We start from the raw sequence: 18,745 nt of genomic DNA, 5'->3' as shown, positions 1-18,745 counted from the left end.
GGCGGCAAGCAAAGCGGGGCCCCGGCCCGCGGTTTGCTTGTCGGACGTGGAGGTGGGGAGGACGCTTACCTGCGCTCCTGTGTCGCAAAGGAAACGGCGCCCGGACAAGGTGTCCGTGATGAACAGGAGGCTGCCGGAATGGCCGACGCTCATGGCCGCAAGTGAGCGCCGGTCGTTTCCCGACCCGTCAAAAGAGCACGGCGGGCGACACGTTTTCGCCTGGCGGCCAAACCTGGCATGGTAGTAGCACCAGGTTTGTGGCGGTAACGGCCGCGGCGGTAGTGGACGGGGCGTAGCAGCGGCCACGAGGGAAGCCGGGGGCGCTGGAGCCTCCGCGCCGGGATCCACTACGGCAGCATCGTACACCGACCGCGTGTCGCAGGCCGCGAAATACTTGTCGGCCTCTCCAGCCAGGGCGCAGGGGTTCCTTTATTTTGGAACTGGCCAGCGCGAGGCGTACCTGTGCAGGTAGCTGGCGTAGGAAAAGCGCCCGGAATAAGAAATCCGGGGGCTGGTCTCCAAGCAGGGACAGCATGGAATCCATCCGGACGGATGGTCGTTTGTCGCCGAGGGCGGGAAGGTCCAGGAGGCGGTCGGCCCGTTCGATCTCCGTGAGCCCGAACATGGTGATGAGGAGACGTTTGAGCGCCTCGTACTTGTTGTCGCCCGGCGGGCGCCGAAGGATGGACACGACTCGGGCGGCAGTGCCGGGCCCAAGGGCGGCGACCACGTGGTAGTACCGGGTCTCGTCCGCCGTTATGCCTCGGAGTTGGAATTGAGCTTCGGCTTGCAAAAACCAAACGTCGGCTTGCGCTTCCCAAAACTCCGGGAGTTTGACTGCGACGGCGTTGGTAGCCATGGCGCGTTCGGTGGTCAGCAACGGCTGAACCAATCGGGGTCACCAGTGTGGTGCTGTGCACACACGACTCAATTGCCAGAGAGGTAGGCCACAACGCGTTGGTACATACAAAGTCTTTATTAAGAGCTCGCACTTCAGCACTGGGCAGGCTCGAGCTTAGAGCCCGCATATATGTCCCGAGGCCACGCCTTGCCCCCGGGCGTGGTCGATCGGCCAATAGGCGGGGCATGCATTACAGTTCCCCGCCTGGACGTTCGCGCCGGGGGCTGGTGCGCTGAATTATTGTCCCTTGTGTCCGCCACAATATATTATATATATATATATTATATTATTATATATATATTATATATATTATATACTATTGTTATATGCATTCTATTATATCCCATATTTTTGGCTCACCTGTAACCTAGTTCCGGGGAGCTTCTGGGATGGCGTGCCATCCATCCCATAGACACTTGCAACTTCTCCGAAACTGCTGATGGGATTGTGACCAAACTTGGGCAAAATTATATTTGGTATGTTGTGCTTAAGTTTGTTCAAGACTTAAAAAAAAAAAGTCGGGGTATTAGGAGGTCTACCGGGGGTTAATGTGAATCCAGGTTTGATCCCCAAAATAGGAATTTGCTTTTTCCTCTGAAACTACACACACTATTTCGATGAAACTTGACCATAACCTTAATCACCCGAGATGTAGCGAAGTTTGTTCACGACACTTAGAAAATTTGGCCCTGTGGGGATCTACAGGGGGCGGAGGAGGGGTTTCATGCTCTCCCCCTCTCCCCTGTGCAGTGTGCGCAGTGAGGGTTTGGAGAGGAGTGAGGGGAGATGAGAGGAGTGAGAAGGAGATGAGAGGAGTGAGAGGGGAAGGAGAGGAGTGAAAGTAGAGTGAAGAGGGGAGGAGTGAGGAGAAGGAGAAGGAGAGATGGGAGGGAGGGATAGAGGAGTGAGACGGGAGAGGAGAGGGAGGAGTAGAGAGGAGTGAGGCAGGAGAGGGAGGGGTAGAGAGTAGTAAGGCGGGAGAGGAGAGGGAGGGGTAGAGAGGAGGAGATCCTATGTAGAACCACCATCCACAGACTGTGCTGGGCCACATGTTCAAATGTTAATTTAAACCTATCTACTGTCCCTGCTGTGCCCTCCTACCCCACCTTCCAATGAAGACCATTCCATACATTAACAATGTGAATACATCTTGTGCCAATGTTCTCTTTTTTTTTAAATTAATAATAAATGGAAAAATATCGAAGCTGCAATAAACATCTAAATGCTAAAGGTAATCTGAGAGAAGAACACCGGTGGATGTATCGGGCTGAGAACATAGGGCGCTAAACCAGAGGAGAGGTGGTAAAAGATAGAGAGACCATTGACCTGCAAGTAATATGGCAGCAGCAGACTAATTGCGTTTTGGCCTCATCAAAGGAGATTCCAAAAATGAGTTGTCGTCTACTACTACTACAATAATGGCCTAATTATTCCAACCTTCTTGTGGGGCTGGTCAGGGAACGTTTTTGTCCGAAGTCTTTCGCGAACCAGCCGGCCAGGCATGACGTTTGAGTGAATGTGGCTGGAATTTGTAATATACTTGGGGTGCTGTATGGCAATAACTTACCTGGTACCCTTAACGAAGGACACCACGCAAACTTTACTCCAGCCAAAGGTCAGTGCTGGCAGAACGCTCCTTCCGATGGACGGCACATACATTGATGCATCGTCATGCCTGCGAAACAACAGGATGACAGTTTATAGCTGGGTCGAGATTCGAACCCAGGCTAGGCAACTAAAAAGGTTTCGGACAAGTTTGTCATGTGGATATAGGACAGGCGTGATGCATCGGGTGGCCTCATGTTTCTTTGTGTGTAATATGATGTCTTTCTTTCCCACGATCAATGGTTACACTCCAGCAACATGATTGAAAGTATCGTCTATTTTAACTCAATATGAAGACTCATTCCTGACAAACATCAAATAATTAATTCCTGGCATTCTTCTCCATAGAAACACTGCAAGCCCCAGGTAAACATACTCGCATAATGTACAAAAAATCATCAGCAGATCCAAATGGATAAATAGTGATGTTTTAAAAGATGGCACAATACTGAGTCATGATAGCCATTCTAGACAGCCAAACTACCTGCACAGTGAATAGAGTATACCTCTATTTTGTATTTTCTGCTTCTCCTTTAAATCCATTAAAATGGATCAATTGCAACAACAACAAAAAATCACTTGCAGTAGGATACAAAAGACTAACCGTTTAAAGTGTTAAATCATGCCAAACTTTCTCGTAGTCACGATTTCAAACAATATTTCATAATATCGAAGATGTTTATTCAAATTTTTTCATTGATATTATAGTTGTAATTGACTGAACACTTGTCTTAATAAAACAAATTGAAGGGTCAATACATTTGAGAGAGATAACATTTCTGTGAGCAGTCTGATTCTACTATGGAGTGCATTACAAAACTGTTTGGAGAAGATTGACTCAAACATAATCCACAAACTAATTTAACGAGATGCTATTCATAGAATACTTACCATGCGCAGTCAACTTGGTGTGAGCCAAATCTTCTGTTTTTGAAGGTTTTTTTTTTACTTGATCCAATATGGCTGCCAGACCATGTGAGCGATGACATCATAAATTTATGTTCTCTAATATAATTGTGTAGATCATGCTCAAGAAATTTCAAACTGATCAGATGAATTCAAACTGATCAGACAATCAGAGTTGTCCAGGGACCAATGATGTCATCGTTAACAACACTTATTCCCCATGCGGAGTTTTCTACAATGAGCCACGTTTCAATTTTTTCCATGTAGCAGTTTTGGAGATATAGAGGCACAACGATTTTTGGTTTGTCCAAGATGGTGCCTGCACCACGTGACCTATGATGTCATAATTATCACTAAAATTCTACAGGTGGAGGTGCTCCTATGGTGAAAATTGTGTCAATCGGACCAACAATTGCAGAGAAAAAAATTCATACTGATCGGATGAAGCATTGTACTTGACAAATTATGACGTCATAATTAAGATACCGATGACATCATTAACATTTCTTATTCCCCATGGGGAGTACTGACAACGCACCATGTTTCAATTTCTTCCATGGAGCGATTTCGGAGATATAGAGGTGCAACATTTTTTGATTTTCCAAGATGGCGCCTGTACCACGGGACCTATGACGTCCCAATTGGACAGTTCCCAGCATTACGGAGTGACAAACACAAGCCATTTTAATGTTTCAAAAAAATATTTTATAAACAGATTAATATTTATCAACAAACAAATGGTACATTATGACAAATACTGCTACTCACTTTCTATAACACTTACATTTCCAACGTTGATTCATCATATTTATGAAATATGAATCTTCATAATTGCCATTATGGAGTGACGCAAAATGGACACGAGTTTTGGTCACAAATGCAAATCACTCAAACTCTGTGAATTTCAAATAGCCATCATATTTTAACATTGTAGCGGTTACCGCTGGATGTACATAATCGCCTTGCACCGGCCAGAACACGGCCAGACGCGCCTCTCCCGGGCATGCCCGGACTCACTGTTCCCGGGCACGCCCGAACCTCCCGGGCACGCCCGGTCTCGTCTTTCCCGGGCATGCCCGCTCTCGCCTTTCCAGGGCTCGCCCAGAGCGTCTGGGCATGCCCGCTATCGCCTTTCCAGGGCTCGCCCAGAGCGTCCAGGCATGCCCGCTATCACCTTTCCAGGGCACGCCCAGAGCGTCCGGGCATGCCCGCTATCGCCTTTCCAGGGCTCGCCCAGAGCGTCCGGGCATGCCCGCTATCGCCTTTCCAGTGCTCGCCCAGAGCGCCCGGGCACGCCCAGCCTCGACTTGCCAGGCCGCAGCCAAACACGCCCGGGCAGGTCCAGACTCGCCTTTCCAAGGCTCGCCCTTGATACCCGGGCATGCCCGGTATAGCTTTTGCCGGGCAAACTTCCCGACATAAATGTGTATATATATTGTTGCCCGAAAAACGGGCTTGTCAGAATACCTGAGCTGTTTTGTTTCAATAAAGCAACTCGGACGAATTCCGTCTTTGGTCGCGTCAATTCTTTCGACTCGCGTTGGAGCGCAGTTCCTTCATTGGTGACCTACCGACATGGATACGGCAGTGACGCTTAAACTGCCTACCTTCTGGGAGACTCACGCGGCTGTTTGGTTCGCCCAGGCGGACTCCCAGTTCGCCCTGCGAGGCATCACCGCGGACGACACCCGCTTCCACCATGTTGTGGCGGCGCTCGGTTCCACCACCGCGGCCCGCGCCTTGAGCCTCCTCCAGCACCCGCCGGCTGCTGACAAATACGACGCGCTGAAGACGCTCCTCCTCGGCGCTTTCGCCCTCTCACCGGCAGCACGCGCACGGCGCCTGCTTGACCTGCCCGAGCTCGGCGACACGCGCCCGTCCGAGCGCATGGACTATATGCTCTCGTTGCTCGGCGAGCACTCTCCGGCATTCCTGTTCTGGGAGCTGTTCCTCCGTCAGCTGCCTAACCCGGTACGCCTCGCCCTGGCTGGCACGTTGATCACGGATTCCCGCGCCCTCGCCAGGGAAGCCGATAAGATCTCCTCGGCGGGCCAGCACATCGGCGCGGTTACCTGGAGCCCGCCGCCGTCCGAGGCGACGCCCACGACGCCCGAGCGCCCTGCGCGGTTGGAGGCCGAACTGCCGGTGCAACTGGCGGCCGCCACGCCGCACCGCCCGCTTCCGACACGACGGCCGGGGCCTCCACCTGACCGGGCGTGGTGTTATTACCACGCCAGGTTCGGACACAAGGCTCGGACGTGCCGGCCCCCGTGCACTTTCGGCAGGTCGGGAAACGGCCGGGCCGGCGTTCATTCCCAGCCATGAGCGCCGGCCACTCGGGCAACTTGCTGTTTATTCGGGACAAAGCGTCTGGACGGCGTTTCCTGTGCGACACCGGCGCCCAACTGAGCGTCATACCTGCCTCCGAGCAGGACAGGCTGGACGCAGTTTGCGGCCCCTCTTTGGTCGCTGCTAATGGCTCGGCCATACGCACTTTCGGCCCACGCGTCGTCACCCTCTGCTTCGGCAGCCAGCGCTTTCAATGGACTTTTGTTACCGCCAGCGTCCCCGTGGCTTTGCTGGGCGCCGACTTCCTCTGCGCGCACGGGCTGCTGGTCGACGTCAAACGACGTCGCCTTGTCCACGCCGAGACCTTCAGCTCCCTGGCGTGCACAATGAGCAGCTCCGCGCCGACCGAACTGGCGTGCGCCCTCCCGGCAACGAACGAGTTCGCTCGCCTGCTCGTGGAATTCCCGGCCCTCACGCGGCCGACGTTTTCGGCCGTCGCGGTGCGGCACGGGATCGAGCACCACATACCCACTACGGGCCCGCCGGTCTACGCCAGGGCCCGCCGCCTCGACCCAGCCAAGCTTGCTGCGGCAAAGGCCGAATTCGACGCGTTGGAGCACCTAGTCATCGTGCGGCGCTCCGATAGCGCGTGGGCCTCGCCACTGCACATCGTGCCAAAGCCGGGGGGTGGATGGCGCCCGTGTGGCGACTACCGCCGTCTCAATGACGCTACCACCCCCGACAGGTACCCGATCCCGCATATTCAGGACTTTTCCGCCCGTTTGGCGGGACGGGTCATCTTTTCGAAAATTGACCTGATACGGGGCTACCACCAGGTACCTGTCCGGGCGGCCGACGTCCCGAAGACGGCCGTCATCACGCCGTTCGGCCTGTTCGAATTTTTGCGGATGCCGTTTGGCCTCAAGAACGCGGCCCAGGCGTTCCAGCGCTTGATGGACGGTGTGCTGCGCGACCTGCCGTTTCTTTTCGTCTATCTGGACGACATCCTCGTCGCCAGCACGTCCCGCGCCGAGCACCTCCTCCACCTCCGAACACTGTTCGGTCGCCTCAGCGAGCACGGCTTAATTGTCAACCCGGTCAAATGCCACTTCGGCGCGACGACCGTTGACTTTTTGGGCCACCGCATCACCAAGACCGGGGCCATCACCACGTTCCCGCGTCCCCGTTCCATCAAGGCCCTCCAAGAGTTCCTCGGCATGGTGAATTTTTATCACCGATTCGTGCCCCGCGCTGCTCAGCTCATGCGGCCCCTTTACGAGGCCCTCCGGGGCAAGCCGGCCAAGCATGACATTGTTTGGTCCGCGGCCATGGACGCGGCCTTCGCCAGTGCCAAACGGGCCCTCGCCGACGCAACGCTGCTGGCTCACCCGGTGCTCAACGCGCCCATCGCCCTCACTACGGACGCCTCCAACTACGCGGTGGGCGCCGTCCATGAGCAATGGGTGGACGGGGTTTGGCAGCCACTCGCTTTTTTCAGCCGGCAACTCCGGCCGAACGAGTTAAACTACAGCACGTTCGACCGCGAGCTGCTCGGGCTATTCCTGGCCGTTCGCCATTTCCGACACCTCCTGGAGGGCCGCCCGTTCACGGCTTTCGACGACCACAAGCCGTTGGTCTACGCAATGGCTAAGGTCACGGAGCCGTGGTCGGCCCACCAGCAGCGCCACCTCTCCGCCGTGTCGGAGTTCACCACGGACATCCAGCACGTCACCGGCAAAGACAACGCCGTGGCCGACTGCCTTTCGCGGGCCAGCGCGAACGCGGTCCACCTCGGCGTGGACTTCACGCTCATGGCGGCCGACCAGACCACCGACGCCTCGGTGCAGGCACTCCGCGTGGCGGACACGGGCCTCCGCCTGGCCGACATCCCCTTCGCGGGCACCGTCCTGCTCTGCGACGTCTCCCAGGGCCAGCCTCGCCCCATCGTGCCCGTTTCCTGGCAGCTCCGCATCTTCGCCTCCATCCACGGCCTTTCTCACCCGGGCCGGAAAGCTTCTCAGAAGCTGGTGTCGGCGCGTTTCGTCTGGCACGGCCTTCGACGAAACATCCGCGACTGGGCCAACGCCTGCACGGCCTGCCAGCGAGCCAAGGTCCACCGCCACACCCAGGCCCCGCTGGCACCTTTCGCCGTGCCTGAACGGCGTTTCGACCACGTCCACGTGGACCTGGTGGGTCCCCTGCCCCCTCGCGGGGGTTCACCCACCTGCTCACCATGGTGGACAGGACCACCAGGTGGCCGGAGGCCGTGCCCCTCACCTCCACCACCACCGCCGACGTGGCGCAGGCGTTCATCGCCACCTGGGTCGCGCGCTTCGGCGCACCAGCGGACATCTCATCCGACCGCGGCCCACAGTTCACGTCTGAGCTTTGGGGCGCGGTCGCCCGTTCGTTGGGGGTCACGCTGCACCGCACCACGGACTACCACCCCCAAGCCAATGGGTTGTGCGAGCGGTTTCACCGCTCCATGAAGGCCGCACTCATGGCCGGCCTTCAGGACGACGGTTGGGCCGACCGGCTGCCGTGGGTCCTTTTGGGCCTTCGCACGGCCCCCAAGGAAGACCTCCAGGCGTCCGCCGCCGAGCTCGTCTACGGCCAGCCACTCCGCGTCCCGGGCGAATTCGTGCCTGACGCTACCCGTCCCTGGTCCGCCGCTCGCCAGCGCTCGGACCTCCAGGAGGCCGCCCGACGATTTGCCCCCGTGCCGACGTCCCGCCACGGTGGCCCCCAGTCCTACGTCCCCCCGGCGCTTCGCACAGCGGAGTACGTCTTTGTGCGTCATGACGCGCACCGGGGGCCACTCCGGCCGCCGTACGACGGGCCCTTCCGGGTCCTGCGACGGGGCGACAAGTCTTTCATCGTCGACTTCGGCGGCCGGCCGGACCGGATTTCTGTGGACCGCCTCAAACCGGCGCACATGGACGTCGACCGACCACCACGGTTGGCCCTTCCTCCGTGGCGAGGCCGCCCCCCGTCCACAGTTCCCCCCGCTCGACCACCCACCACCACGTCAGACCCCTCCCCACGACCCTCCAGGGGTCGCTTCGGCCGGGTCATCCGGACCCCCCTTAAATTGACCCTGCCGGTGCAGGTCGATTCTGGAGGGGCGTGTGTAGCGGTTACCGCTGGATGTACATAATCGCCTTGCACCGGCCAGAACATGGCCAGACGCGCCTCTCCCGGGCATGCCCGGACTCACTGTTCCCGGGCACGCCCGAACCTCCCGGGCACGCCCGGTCTCGTCTTTCCCGGGCATGCCCGCTCTCGCCTTTCCAGGGCTCGCCCAGAGCGTCCGGGCATGCCCGCTATCGCCTTTCCAGGGCTCGCCCAGAGCGTCCGGGCATGCCCGCTATCGCCTTTCCAGGGCACGCCCAGAGCGTCCGGGCATGCCCGCTATCGCCTTTCCAGGGCTCGCCCAGAGCGTCCGGGCATGCCCGCTATCGCCTTTCCAGTGCTCGCCCAGAGCGCCCGGGCACGCCCAGCCTCGACTTGCCAGGCCGCAGCCAAACACGCCCGGGCAGGTCCAGACTCGCCTTTCCAAGGCTCGCCCTTGATACCCGGGCATGCCCGGTATAGCTTTTGCCGGGCAAACTTCCCGACATAAATGTGTCTATATATTGTTGCCCGAAAAACGGGCTTGTCAGAATACCTGAGCTGTTTTGTTTCAATAAAGCAACTCGGACGAATTCCGTCTTTGGTCGCGTCAATTCTTTCGACTCGCGTTGGAGCGCAGTTCCTTCAACATACTCATTGCTTTATGTGTTCCTTTAGCTTTGTAACCTTTCACTTAAAAATTGGTCGAAAAATATATGTAAAACATGAGAAAAAAATGTAAATAAAGAAAGCGTTACGGAGTGACCGTTATGGAGTGACGATTGAATAACTCAATACAAAATGGCAATTTTATCAACCACAAATTGTGAATTATGGTTTAAACATGCATAAAGTAGTTATATTACACATCAATTGCCTAACCAGAGGGGGCAAGGGCGAAGATACCCCCCAGTAAGCCATCTTGCGTCCCCTCCCCCAACCCCAGACCCTTGAAGATTCTGCTGGCCACATTGATGTTTTTGCCTTTTCAACATTTTTTTCTCATTTATGCCCATTTTCTTCAAATCTTGCCCCCACCCCGGAAAATCCTGATTAGGCTACTCTGACACATAAAATGATTTCTTGTAGAGGTATAATAGCAAGTGATACATGCAGATATGAAGATGTAAATGTGAAACATTTATATAATTTGATCACACTCATCAATCAGTGCCCAGATACTGTGTTTTCTGATTTTAATCAAGTTTATCAAGAAATTGCACAGGGTTCATTACATAGTTTACTAGTGACAGACTTGGTGTTAGATGTATTCACATATCAAAATTTGAAAAAAAACTGTGCCTTTTGTGCATCATTCATGTGCAGTAAATCATAACAATTTGAAAACATACAAACTAATTTAGTAATTCAAGACCTACAAGTGCAGTACAAGCAGCAAGTCTAATAAACACTGGTTATGTGTTTGCCTGGATTATTTTTTTTTCTTTTTCAGCTTGGATACTTTAAGACTTTTTGGTAAGAAATTGATAAATGGATTTGAAAGAATTTGGCCGAGATTACCTAAACATTTTCATCAAATACATGAGGATGTACTGGATGTCGAAACATGTCCATGAATGTATCAATAAGCAGTGTTGATATTCCACAGTCTTGTAATTCCACAAATTTTGGCCTATTTATCCAACTACCCTTGTCAAATTGAAAAACAACATTGCTAATACTAAAACAGAACCCAGCAACCATATACACAAAAGCTTGTGTGTTAAGTCTTCAAGGTCTGATAGACTTGTTGCAGTTTTAGCCGGTGACTTCAATAGGTTCAGGAAAACGAAAGTGGCCTCTCCTGTCCATGTACACTGCTGGCAACAATTTGATGATTTGTGATTTTACCATCACACCTAATTTATCAGTGAGATCTTTCTCGACAAAGACTGTGCCATTTTCATCACTTTTGCGCAGATGGGTCACATCATACTCTGCCTCATCACTGTTATTGTGAATGTCAGTCACTTGGGCAACATACTTGTAAGACTGATTTTTGGTGCTTAGGTATTCCAGCAAGACAAAATCACCAATGTATATTGGTCGCTGCATCTCTGAAGGACAGTTTGATACAGAGGATGACGTTGATGGGCATTCAAGATCAATGTCTGCCTTCAAAGCATATTCCTTGCAGCTGCTGGAAGTTGAATACATGGAGGTGTGCACAGCATGCTTCCCTATAGCTTGTACCATGTGCAGTTATTTGCGTGTTGGGAACAGCAGTTGCATCCTTCCAGCGGGCATCAAGCTTTTCCATTGCATCAGAAACTTCTCGAGCTGGAACAAACATTATCTTGATTGCTTCGGCTCTGTTTCCTGCTTCTCTAGCAAATGTATCAGCATAAATTACATGGGCCCCAGCCTTACAAGCATTCCACACGTCTTTCTTGATGTTCCCTCCGATGCCATCAACTGCTCCTTTACCGTGACTTGTCGCAAAGAAGTTCCAGGTTGCATCAATGCCATGTATCTCCTTGTAATGTGTAATATTTGCAAACAAAAACTGCTGCTTGAATTGGCTAGCTGCACCATCTGAAAAGAAAGCAATCGACTTAACATCTGGGCACTCTACCTTGATGTCATTGATGAGGTGATCCAGGAAGGTGGTCACTGCATATTTCCCATGTACGAGATCATCACTCACAACTACATAGGACTTGACTTTTTTTGTTATCAAGATGAGCACAGGCAGTGAACAAAGTGACTTGCTGAAGTGACCAATGAGCACTCTGAATCTCGTTCTGCTGCATAATCGCGTAATTCTCTGCGAAGTCAACTTGGAGAACAACATGCTGCCCGTTTGCTCTGTTCTTTTCTTCTTCAAAGTTCACACTTTGTTTACGTTTGACAAAGATGTGCAGCAGGAAATCTGGAAGCTTCTGCTTGAGTTCCTCCATGCACTCTTGGAGAGTTCCACTTTCTACCAGCTTCATAGTGCGACCTTCAACACTTTCCCAATGGTACCACTCTACATGTTGGATAGCCTCTTCCGCAGGAAGTGCATTAAGCTCATCTAACTTTCCTTTGCAACCATCACAATGACTTAGCATACAGCGTTAATTCTCCTGGTCACATACAGCAGTTTCAAGAAAGTCCCGGAAATGGGTTGTGATGATCCTTGATGTAGCTTTCTTCAGGCGCTCTAGAAGAAGTCGAATGTTCTCGTGGTATTTACAGAGGCATGTGTTATGTGGCAATTCCCGTTGCAACAAAACATGCTGTGGACGAAGTGAGCAAAATGCAGAAAATGAAACAGTCTCTTCTGGATGCTCCTACAAGAAAAAAGCATGGCACTCTTTCAGGATGACCACAAGGAAGCGTTTCAGGATATAATTCTTCTCACCATCCACACTGATTGTAATAGCATCTTTCTGGTTGGGACTTTGCCATGAAATGTCGTCACGGCAGTAAAACTTCTTGATGGCCTCAGTGGTACTTTCTGAAAGCTTGTTATGTCCACCAGATCGGTTGGGTGCATTTTCATCCTTCCTGCAGACATTAAACTTCTTGGCTAGGGCTGTAATAACTTTACTCCGCTTACGTGGACTCATGGGGAGATTTCTGGAAGCACGATGAATGGCTTTCCCAATCGTCTGCATCGAAAGTTTTGGAGAATCACATTGGGGTTCAGCTTCAATTTTCTTGGCGCTTCTACACTTCTGCTGACGTTGGCTTTCCTTTTCTTTAACAGCCTTCAATTCTCTGGGAGTCAAGTTCAATCGCTTCGTTTTCTTACGATAATTGTCTTTCTGCCTCCTCTGTTCCAGCAAGCCTTTTTCAATTTGTTTATGTCGCCACTTTTGCTGTCTTTCAGCATTTGACATTGGCATAGTGGTAACCTGTGGAAGTAAGAAAACAAATCAGTTTACTACACGGAGCAAATAAAATGGAAGAAAACAAATTTATATCTTATTGATTGTTGAAGTCCTATGACCAACTAAATGAATTAATTATGTAACCAAGCCTACCCATCAATATGTTGTAAGGAATTTCCTCTCAGAATAATTATCACTGCTGTTCCATCCTCATGGTATATTAATAATGGTACAGCCTGCCCATTATTATGCAGTTGCATCATCAATGGTTTTTAATTCACAGTTAAGAATCTGCCTCCCAAAAATACATGCACATAGCCCTAATTAATCAAAGCAAAATAATGTTAAGGTTACTCACCTCTTGTGTTTTATATATGAGAATATGCAGGATTGCAGTTGATAGTATCACAACTCACTGTTGTACTTCTTCCTGGAGAACACACATCCAACTACACATGTACATGTAGTACTTCAGAGAAAGTGACTGCTGATCACCAATGTCATGGGCTGGTGGGGATTTTCAATGGACTGACACAAATCCAAGCTGTTATACTTGAGAGCTCATTTGCATAAGAATTCAAGGCATGCAAGACCTATCTCTCTCCTCCCATTTCACCCACTTGACTCGTTCGATAGCAATTTGTAAAACACCCACCATATTTAAGAACACTGAGCCGAAAGCACTGAGATATTTGTGTAATTCAATGGAATGTCACTCCACAACAAAAACTGTTACAGAGTGACATAATTTAATTAATCACAATTCATTAAGATATTGAAGCCTCATTCCAAAAGTACATGAATTTAGTAGGCATTGATGAACTTGATTTGCAAAAAAAGTTTCAGTGGATATAGACTCTCTTTTTAAAAGATAATAAAAACAAGACCAAAAGTCTAAGAGTGGCATAGCCGGGCTTGTAAAATATTATAAACCACAAACACATCTGATTAGCTTTTTAAACAGTCGCTAATGCTGTTTATAACATTAAACAAAGAAATTTGGAGGAATCCAGACATCCATGAGGAAGGTTTTACTTACAGAACTGAGCGAAGATGTACTGTAATCTATATACCCCACAAGGGTTGGAGGTGTGCTCATTTACCAAGCAGCTAGCTAGCGCTTGCCAAGCCAGCCGTTCCTTAAGGGTTTTGAATGGAGTCCTTGCTCGAATGCTTCAACCACTTGGCGATCTCTCCACAAGAAACATGGTAAATGAACAGACACCCAATGTTCTTGAGACCCGACCATAGATCGTCTGTAATCTATTTACCCCAAAGATGAATGACCTTTGTGCTAATTTTTATGCCGTAATGACCTCATATACATAATGACGTAGCATGACGGCCGGACACAAAACTTCCGCTACTTTAATATATATAAGATATATATTTAACCTCCAGTAACGTTGCAGTCACTACAAAGGGATTAATGTTACGATTAGATTTACTATAATAATAACGTTACGTTATTATTATGAAAATTATATTGTTTTAAAAAAACCGAGGTGAATTCCTTACTTCCGCTTTTACACCGCTTCAATCCATCAACTTTCCATTCACGACATTGGGATTAAAGTGTTATGGTTATATTTCCCTTTTTTTTTTCTTTTTTCTTTTTTTTTGTATACAAGATCGAGGCTCGTGAAAGAGCGAACATTAATCGCACAAAAAGTCAAACCGACACATAAAACACAAAAAATAAGGGGAGCGGTAGACAAGATGGGGATAGAGGGGGAAGGACACAAACAGAACATTTGAGAGCAGGGACATTGGGAGAAATGTGGTAGGGGGAGGGCTTGGGGGGAGGTGGGAGAGGTATAAAACATATGAACACTGCAAGGTCTTCCAGGAAAGAAGTTGGAATTTCAAAAAAAAGTGTATCTGGGGTGAATTAGCAGGAGTAGAAAACATCAAGGTTTTGGATGGGGAAGATAAGAGATGGTGGTGAACAGCTGTTTTAAAGACCTGAAGGGAGGAGTGGGATTGAAGGGAGCGGGGCAGTTTGTTCCAGAGGTGGGAGAAAAGGGGAATGAAAGAGTGAAGGTGAGCAGAGAGCCTAGATTTTGGCAGTTTAACCAGAAGAGGGTTGCAGGCAGATCTTGTGCGACCTGAAGGAATATTGGGGGGGGACAGAGCACAGAGAGAGCTGGGGGAGTAAGGCCGGAGAGGAGTCGGTAGAAGACAGAAAGACCACCAACCTGCCTGTGGTGAGTGAGTGATAGGCCCTCGGAGTTAAATCATCGCAGGAGATTCCAATGATTCTGAAAGCTTTGGTTTCAACAGCGTGAAGCCGAGCTAGGTGTGAGGCAGGAGCACCAGCCCAGAGGGGGGGAACAGTATTCCATTGAGCTGCGGATGAAAACCTTGTATGTGGTGAGGAGCTCAGGTGTGCCAAGGAAGGACTTCGCACGACGGAGGATGCCCAGTCGGCGACTGGCTTTGGAGACCAGTTTGGAATTGTGGTTTTCCCAAGAAAGATCATGGCAGATAGTGAGACCCAAAAGCTTGAGCGACAGAACTTCTTGGAGAGGATTTTTGAGAAAGTAGATGGGAGGGTTTTCCAGTCAGTCCATTCGGAGAGACATAGTAAGAGTGTGAGATTTGTCAGGATTGAAAGACATGTTCCACTTGTTTGACCAGTCTGTGATTTTGTCCAGGCCTGCAGAGAGTGAGGAGGCTGCAGACTGCCGATCTGAGGGATGAGGAATGGAGCGGCAGATAGTGTAGTCATCAGCAAAGAGATAGAGAGGATTTTCCAGAGAGTCGGAGAGATCATTGATGAAGACCAGAAATAGCACAGGGCCCAGAACACTACCTTGGGGGAACTCCAGCCAGAACGGGAAGGGGAGATGAGAGAAATCCATTCAGGGCCACACGTTGCTTACGACCAGAGAGGAAGTCCGCAAACCATGAGTGGAGATTTCCATGGATACCATAGGAGGAGAGTTTGGTGAGCAGAGCTGGGTGCCAGACCGTATCGAATGCATGTGATATGTCAAGGGAGACGGCTCTGATTTCCTGTTTGGCATTGAGAACCTCCATCCATTGTTGAGACAGCAGAAGCAACATGTCCAGAGTAGAATGACCTGGTCTGAATCCAAATTGATGATCAGAGATCAAGCCATTGGAGAAGAGGAAGGATTTGATATCCAAAGCAATGATGGATTCCATGACTTTGCTGATAATTGGAAGCAGGCTGATTGGTATGTAGTTGCAAGGATCTGTTTTTGCACCTTTTTTGTGTAAAGCGGTAGTGTTTGCTGATTTCCAAGATGCTGGCAGATGACCTTGAGCAAAAGAGAGGGTGAATAGAACAGAGAGAGGGTGAGATAGAGTGGAAGAGCAGGATTTTAGGACCCGTGGGCTGTGGGCTGATGCCGTCTGGTCGAGTTGCAGAATCAGAGTCGAGGTTTGACAAAAACTTCTCCACCTTGTCAGGAGAGAAGGACACAGAGTCCAGGAGCAGTTGGGTTCGACTGGGAAAGGCGGGAACAGAGAGAGATGGGTTTGGGACACAAGATTTTGAGGCAAACACAGAGTTGAGGCATTAACTAATACTATAATATTGTTATCTATCTATAATTCCAGTAATCTCTGTGTGTTTGTTTGTACGTTTGTACGTTTGTCTGTGACCGCTGTTTCTCGACAACCACGGGTCCGATATACTTGCAACTTGCCAGGTATATTGCTGGGGACCCGAGGATGTGCCTTTTCAAGGTTTGAAATTAATCGGACAAGTACTTACCGAGCTATGGCGATTTAGCCGTTCGCCGTTCGCTTTGGCGTTGCGAATGGACCAAACCATTGCATGTAAATAGAGGGGGGGGGTTCTGTGGTCGTTGCGAATGGACCAAACCATTCATGTAAATAGAGGGGGGGGGGGTTCTGTGGTCGTTACTGCCACGTGGTTTCAAAGTTTTTTTTTGTTGTTGTTGTTTGCACGCATGTTTTTTTGCACCCACGTACGGGCACGCCCTAGGATGTTTACACACACACACCCCTACACAAATTTTTTTTTTTTTTTTTTTTGGCAAGGAACGGGCACCCACGTACGGGCACGTCCTAGCTTATATATAGTACGGGCATGCCCTAGTTACTACAAAAACGATACCACTGAAACAATACCACTGTATTAAGAAACCTGGGTTTAATTTGTCCAAAGCGGACGGTGAGTCATAACACCGAAGGCCTATACGTAGGTATTGTTGGAAGAGATGTAACGCCGATGCTTTCGATATTTGATGGTCATTTTAACAATCGGTTTGTTTGTGTTTCACACTGAATGAAAACCGTAAAGGTAGAGCATGGCAATTGTGATATATGACAGGTTCGACAATATGTTCGGCATGAACGGCATTTGAATCTCCCTGCTCTCAAATGTTATGTTTGTGTGCTTCCCCTTCTCTCCCCATCTTGTTTTCCGCTCCCTCTTTTTATATATTTTGTTTGTCTGGTTGATTTGTTTGTGAAATAAATGTTAGCTCTTTCACGAGCCTCGATTCAGTATACAAAAAAAAAAAAAAAAAAAAATCAAAATCAAAATGGCGGTGCATGGAGAGTCAGCTGCAGCACGGCCGTAATGACATCAGACGTAATGACATCACCCTGTCATGTGACCAGATTCTCAGCTCTGATTGGTATACGTTTGAGGGGACATACATGCATACATACATAATTATTATATAATTATTATATAATTATTATATGCATACATACATACATACATACATACATACATACATACATACATACATACTTATTATATAATTATTATATGCATACATACATACATACATACATATACATACATACATACATACATACATACATACATACATACGGAAAAACTGTTCAAGACTGCTCTGCCCGATGGGCTATGCCGTAAAAATATGCATTTTTTCCCGTTACGGAGTGATGAGTTATGGAGGGAAAATGCTTGAGGTCACTGAAGCGTAGCAAAGTACGCTAAACGAATATTAAATGCTGGAATTGTTACCTCCGCCACCAAAGGTGGATGGAGGTTATGTTTTCACTCACTGTCTGTCTGTTTATGAACAAAATATCTCAAAACGTTGTGGACGGATTCGGATGAAATTTGGCAGAGATGTAGCGTATGTGACAAGGACAAAATGATTAGATTTTGGTGAAGATCCGGATTCGGATCCGGCTACTAGAATTTTTAAAGTGATTCTTCACCATTGGGAGATAGGGACAAAAACGATACATAGCAGGATATCTCAAAAAGTTGTGGACGGATTTGGACGAAACTTGGTGGACAGGTTGTGTGTGTGACAATGAAGAATTGATTCAATTTTGGTGAAGATCCGGATCCAGCTAGTATAATGTTTTAAGTGATTTTTCACCATTGAGTGATACGGCCAACCAGGCGGAGGTATGCTCTCTAGTGAGTGCCGTTCTAGTTTTTCTCATGTTTTACCTTTACATCCCATGTGAGTTTCATCGTTTTTTTCAATTTGTTGTGTATTTTTCTTTTTCTTGAACTGTAATAATTATTATATGCATTAATTCAGGGATTAAAAGCATGCTAAATAAATATGCAAATTTTAATAACTAAATGATACGGAATTATCTAAATCCATGAAGATCATGAAAATGCAGACTTTTAGCTTTGATTTGACACCAAATTGGTTATGATTAGATCAATTTGAAATTTTGGGGGTTTTGTCCTGTTTTGCTTGGAACTGTCCAATTATCATTACAAAATTCTACAGGAGGAGGCGCACCTATCTATGGTCGAAGTTTCGTGTCCATCGGACTAACTGGTTGCAGAGAATTTTTTTTTCATACTGATCAAATCAAGCGTTGTACTTGTCGAATTAAGATGTCATAATGAAGGCACCGATGACGTCATCATTAGCATATCTTATTCCCCATGGGGAGTACTTGACAATGAGCCTAGTTTCATTTTTTTTTCCCCATTGAGCGGTTTCGGAGATATGGTGTAACGTTTTTCCAAGATGGCGTCCGTACCACATGACCTATGACGTCATAATTATTTTAAAAAATTACACAGGCGGAGGTGCTCCTATGGTAAAAATTTCGTGTCAATCGCAGCAACGGTTGCTGAGAAAATGAATTTTAAAAATGCAGACAC

The 18,745-nt window shown here is 49.1% G+C and overlaps 1 protein-coding gene across 2 annotated transcripts in view; it reads right to left on the bottom strand.

The window, feature by feature from the left end:
- Nucleotides 1-18,745, bottom strand: part of EOGT (EGF domain specific O-linked N-acetylglucosamine transferase) — a 129,725-nt gene that overhangs the window by 106,572 nt on the left and 4,408 nt on the right. For both annotated transcript variants that reach the window (XM_078768606.1, XM_078768607.1), the window contains exons 2-3: nucleotides 12,989-13,060; nucleotides 2,469-2,576 (exon numbers count right to left, since the gene is read on the bottom strand). In XM_078768606.1, the coding sequence (XP_078624732.1) occupies nucleotides 2,469-2,560 (92 nt within the window). In that variant the 5' untranslated portion in view covers nucleotides 2,561-2,576; nucleotides 12,989-13,060. The remainder of the gene's footprint in view (nucleotides 1-2,468; nucleotides 2,577-12,988; nucleotides 13,061-18,745) is intronic.

Source organism: Myxine glutinosa, assembly GCF_964187855.1.
Source record: "Myxine glutinosa chromosome 12 unlocalized genomic scaffold, kmMyxGlut1.1 SUPER_12_unloc_1, whole genome shotgun sequence".
Lineage (NCBI taxonomy): Eukaryota > Metazoa > Chordata > Myxini > Myxiniformes > Myxinidae > Myxine > Myxine glutinosa.
Note: the sequence above shows the minus strand (reverse complement) of the source record. Positions and strands in the feature narration are given on the sequence as shown.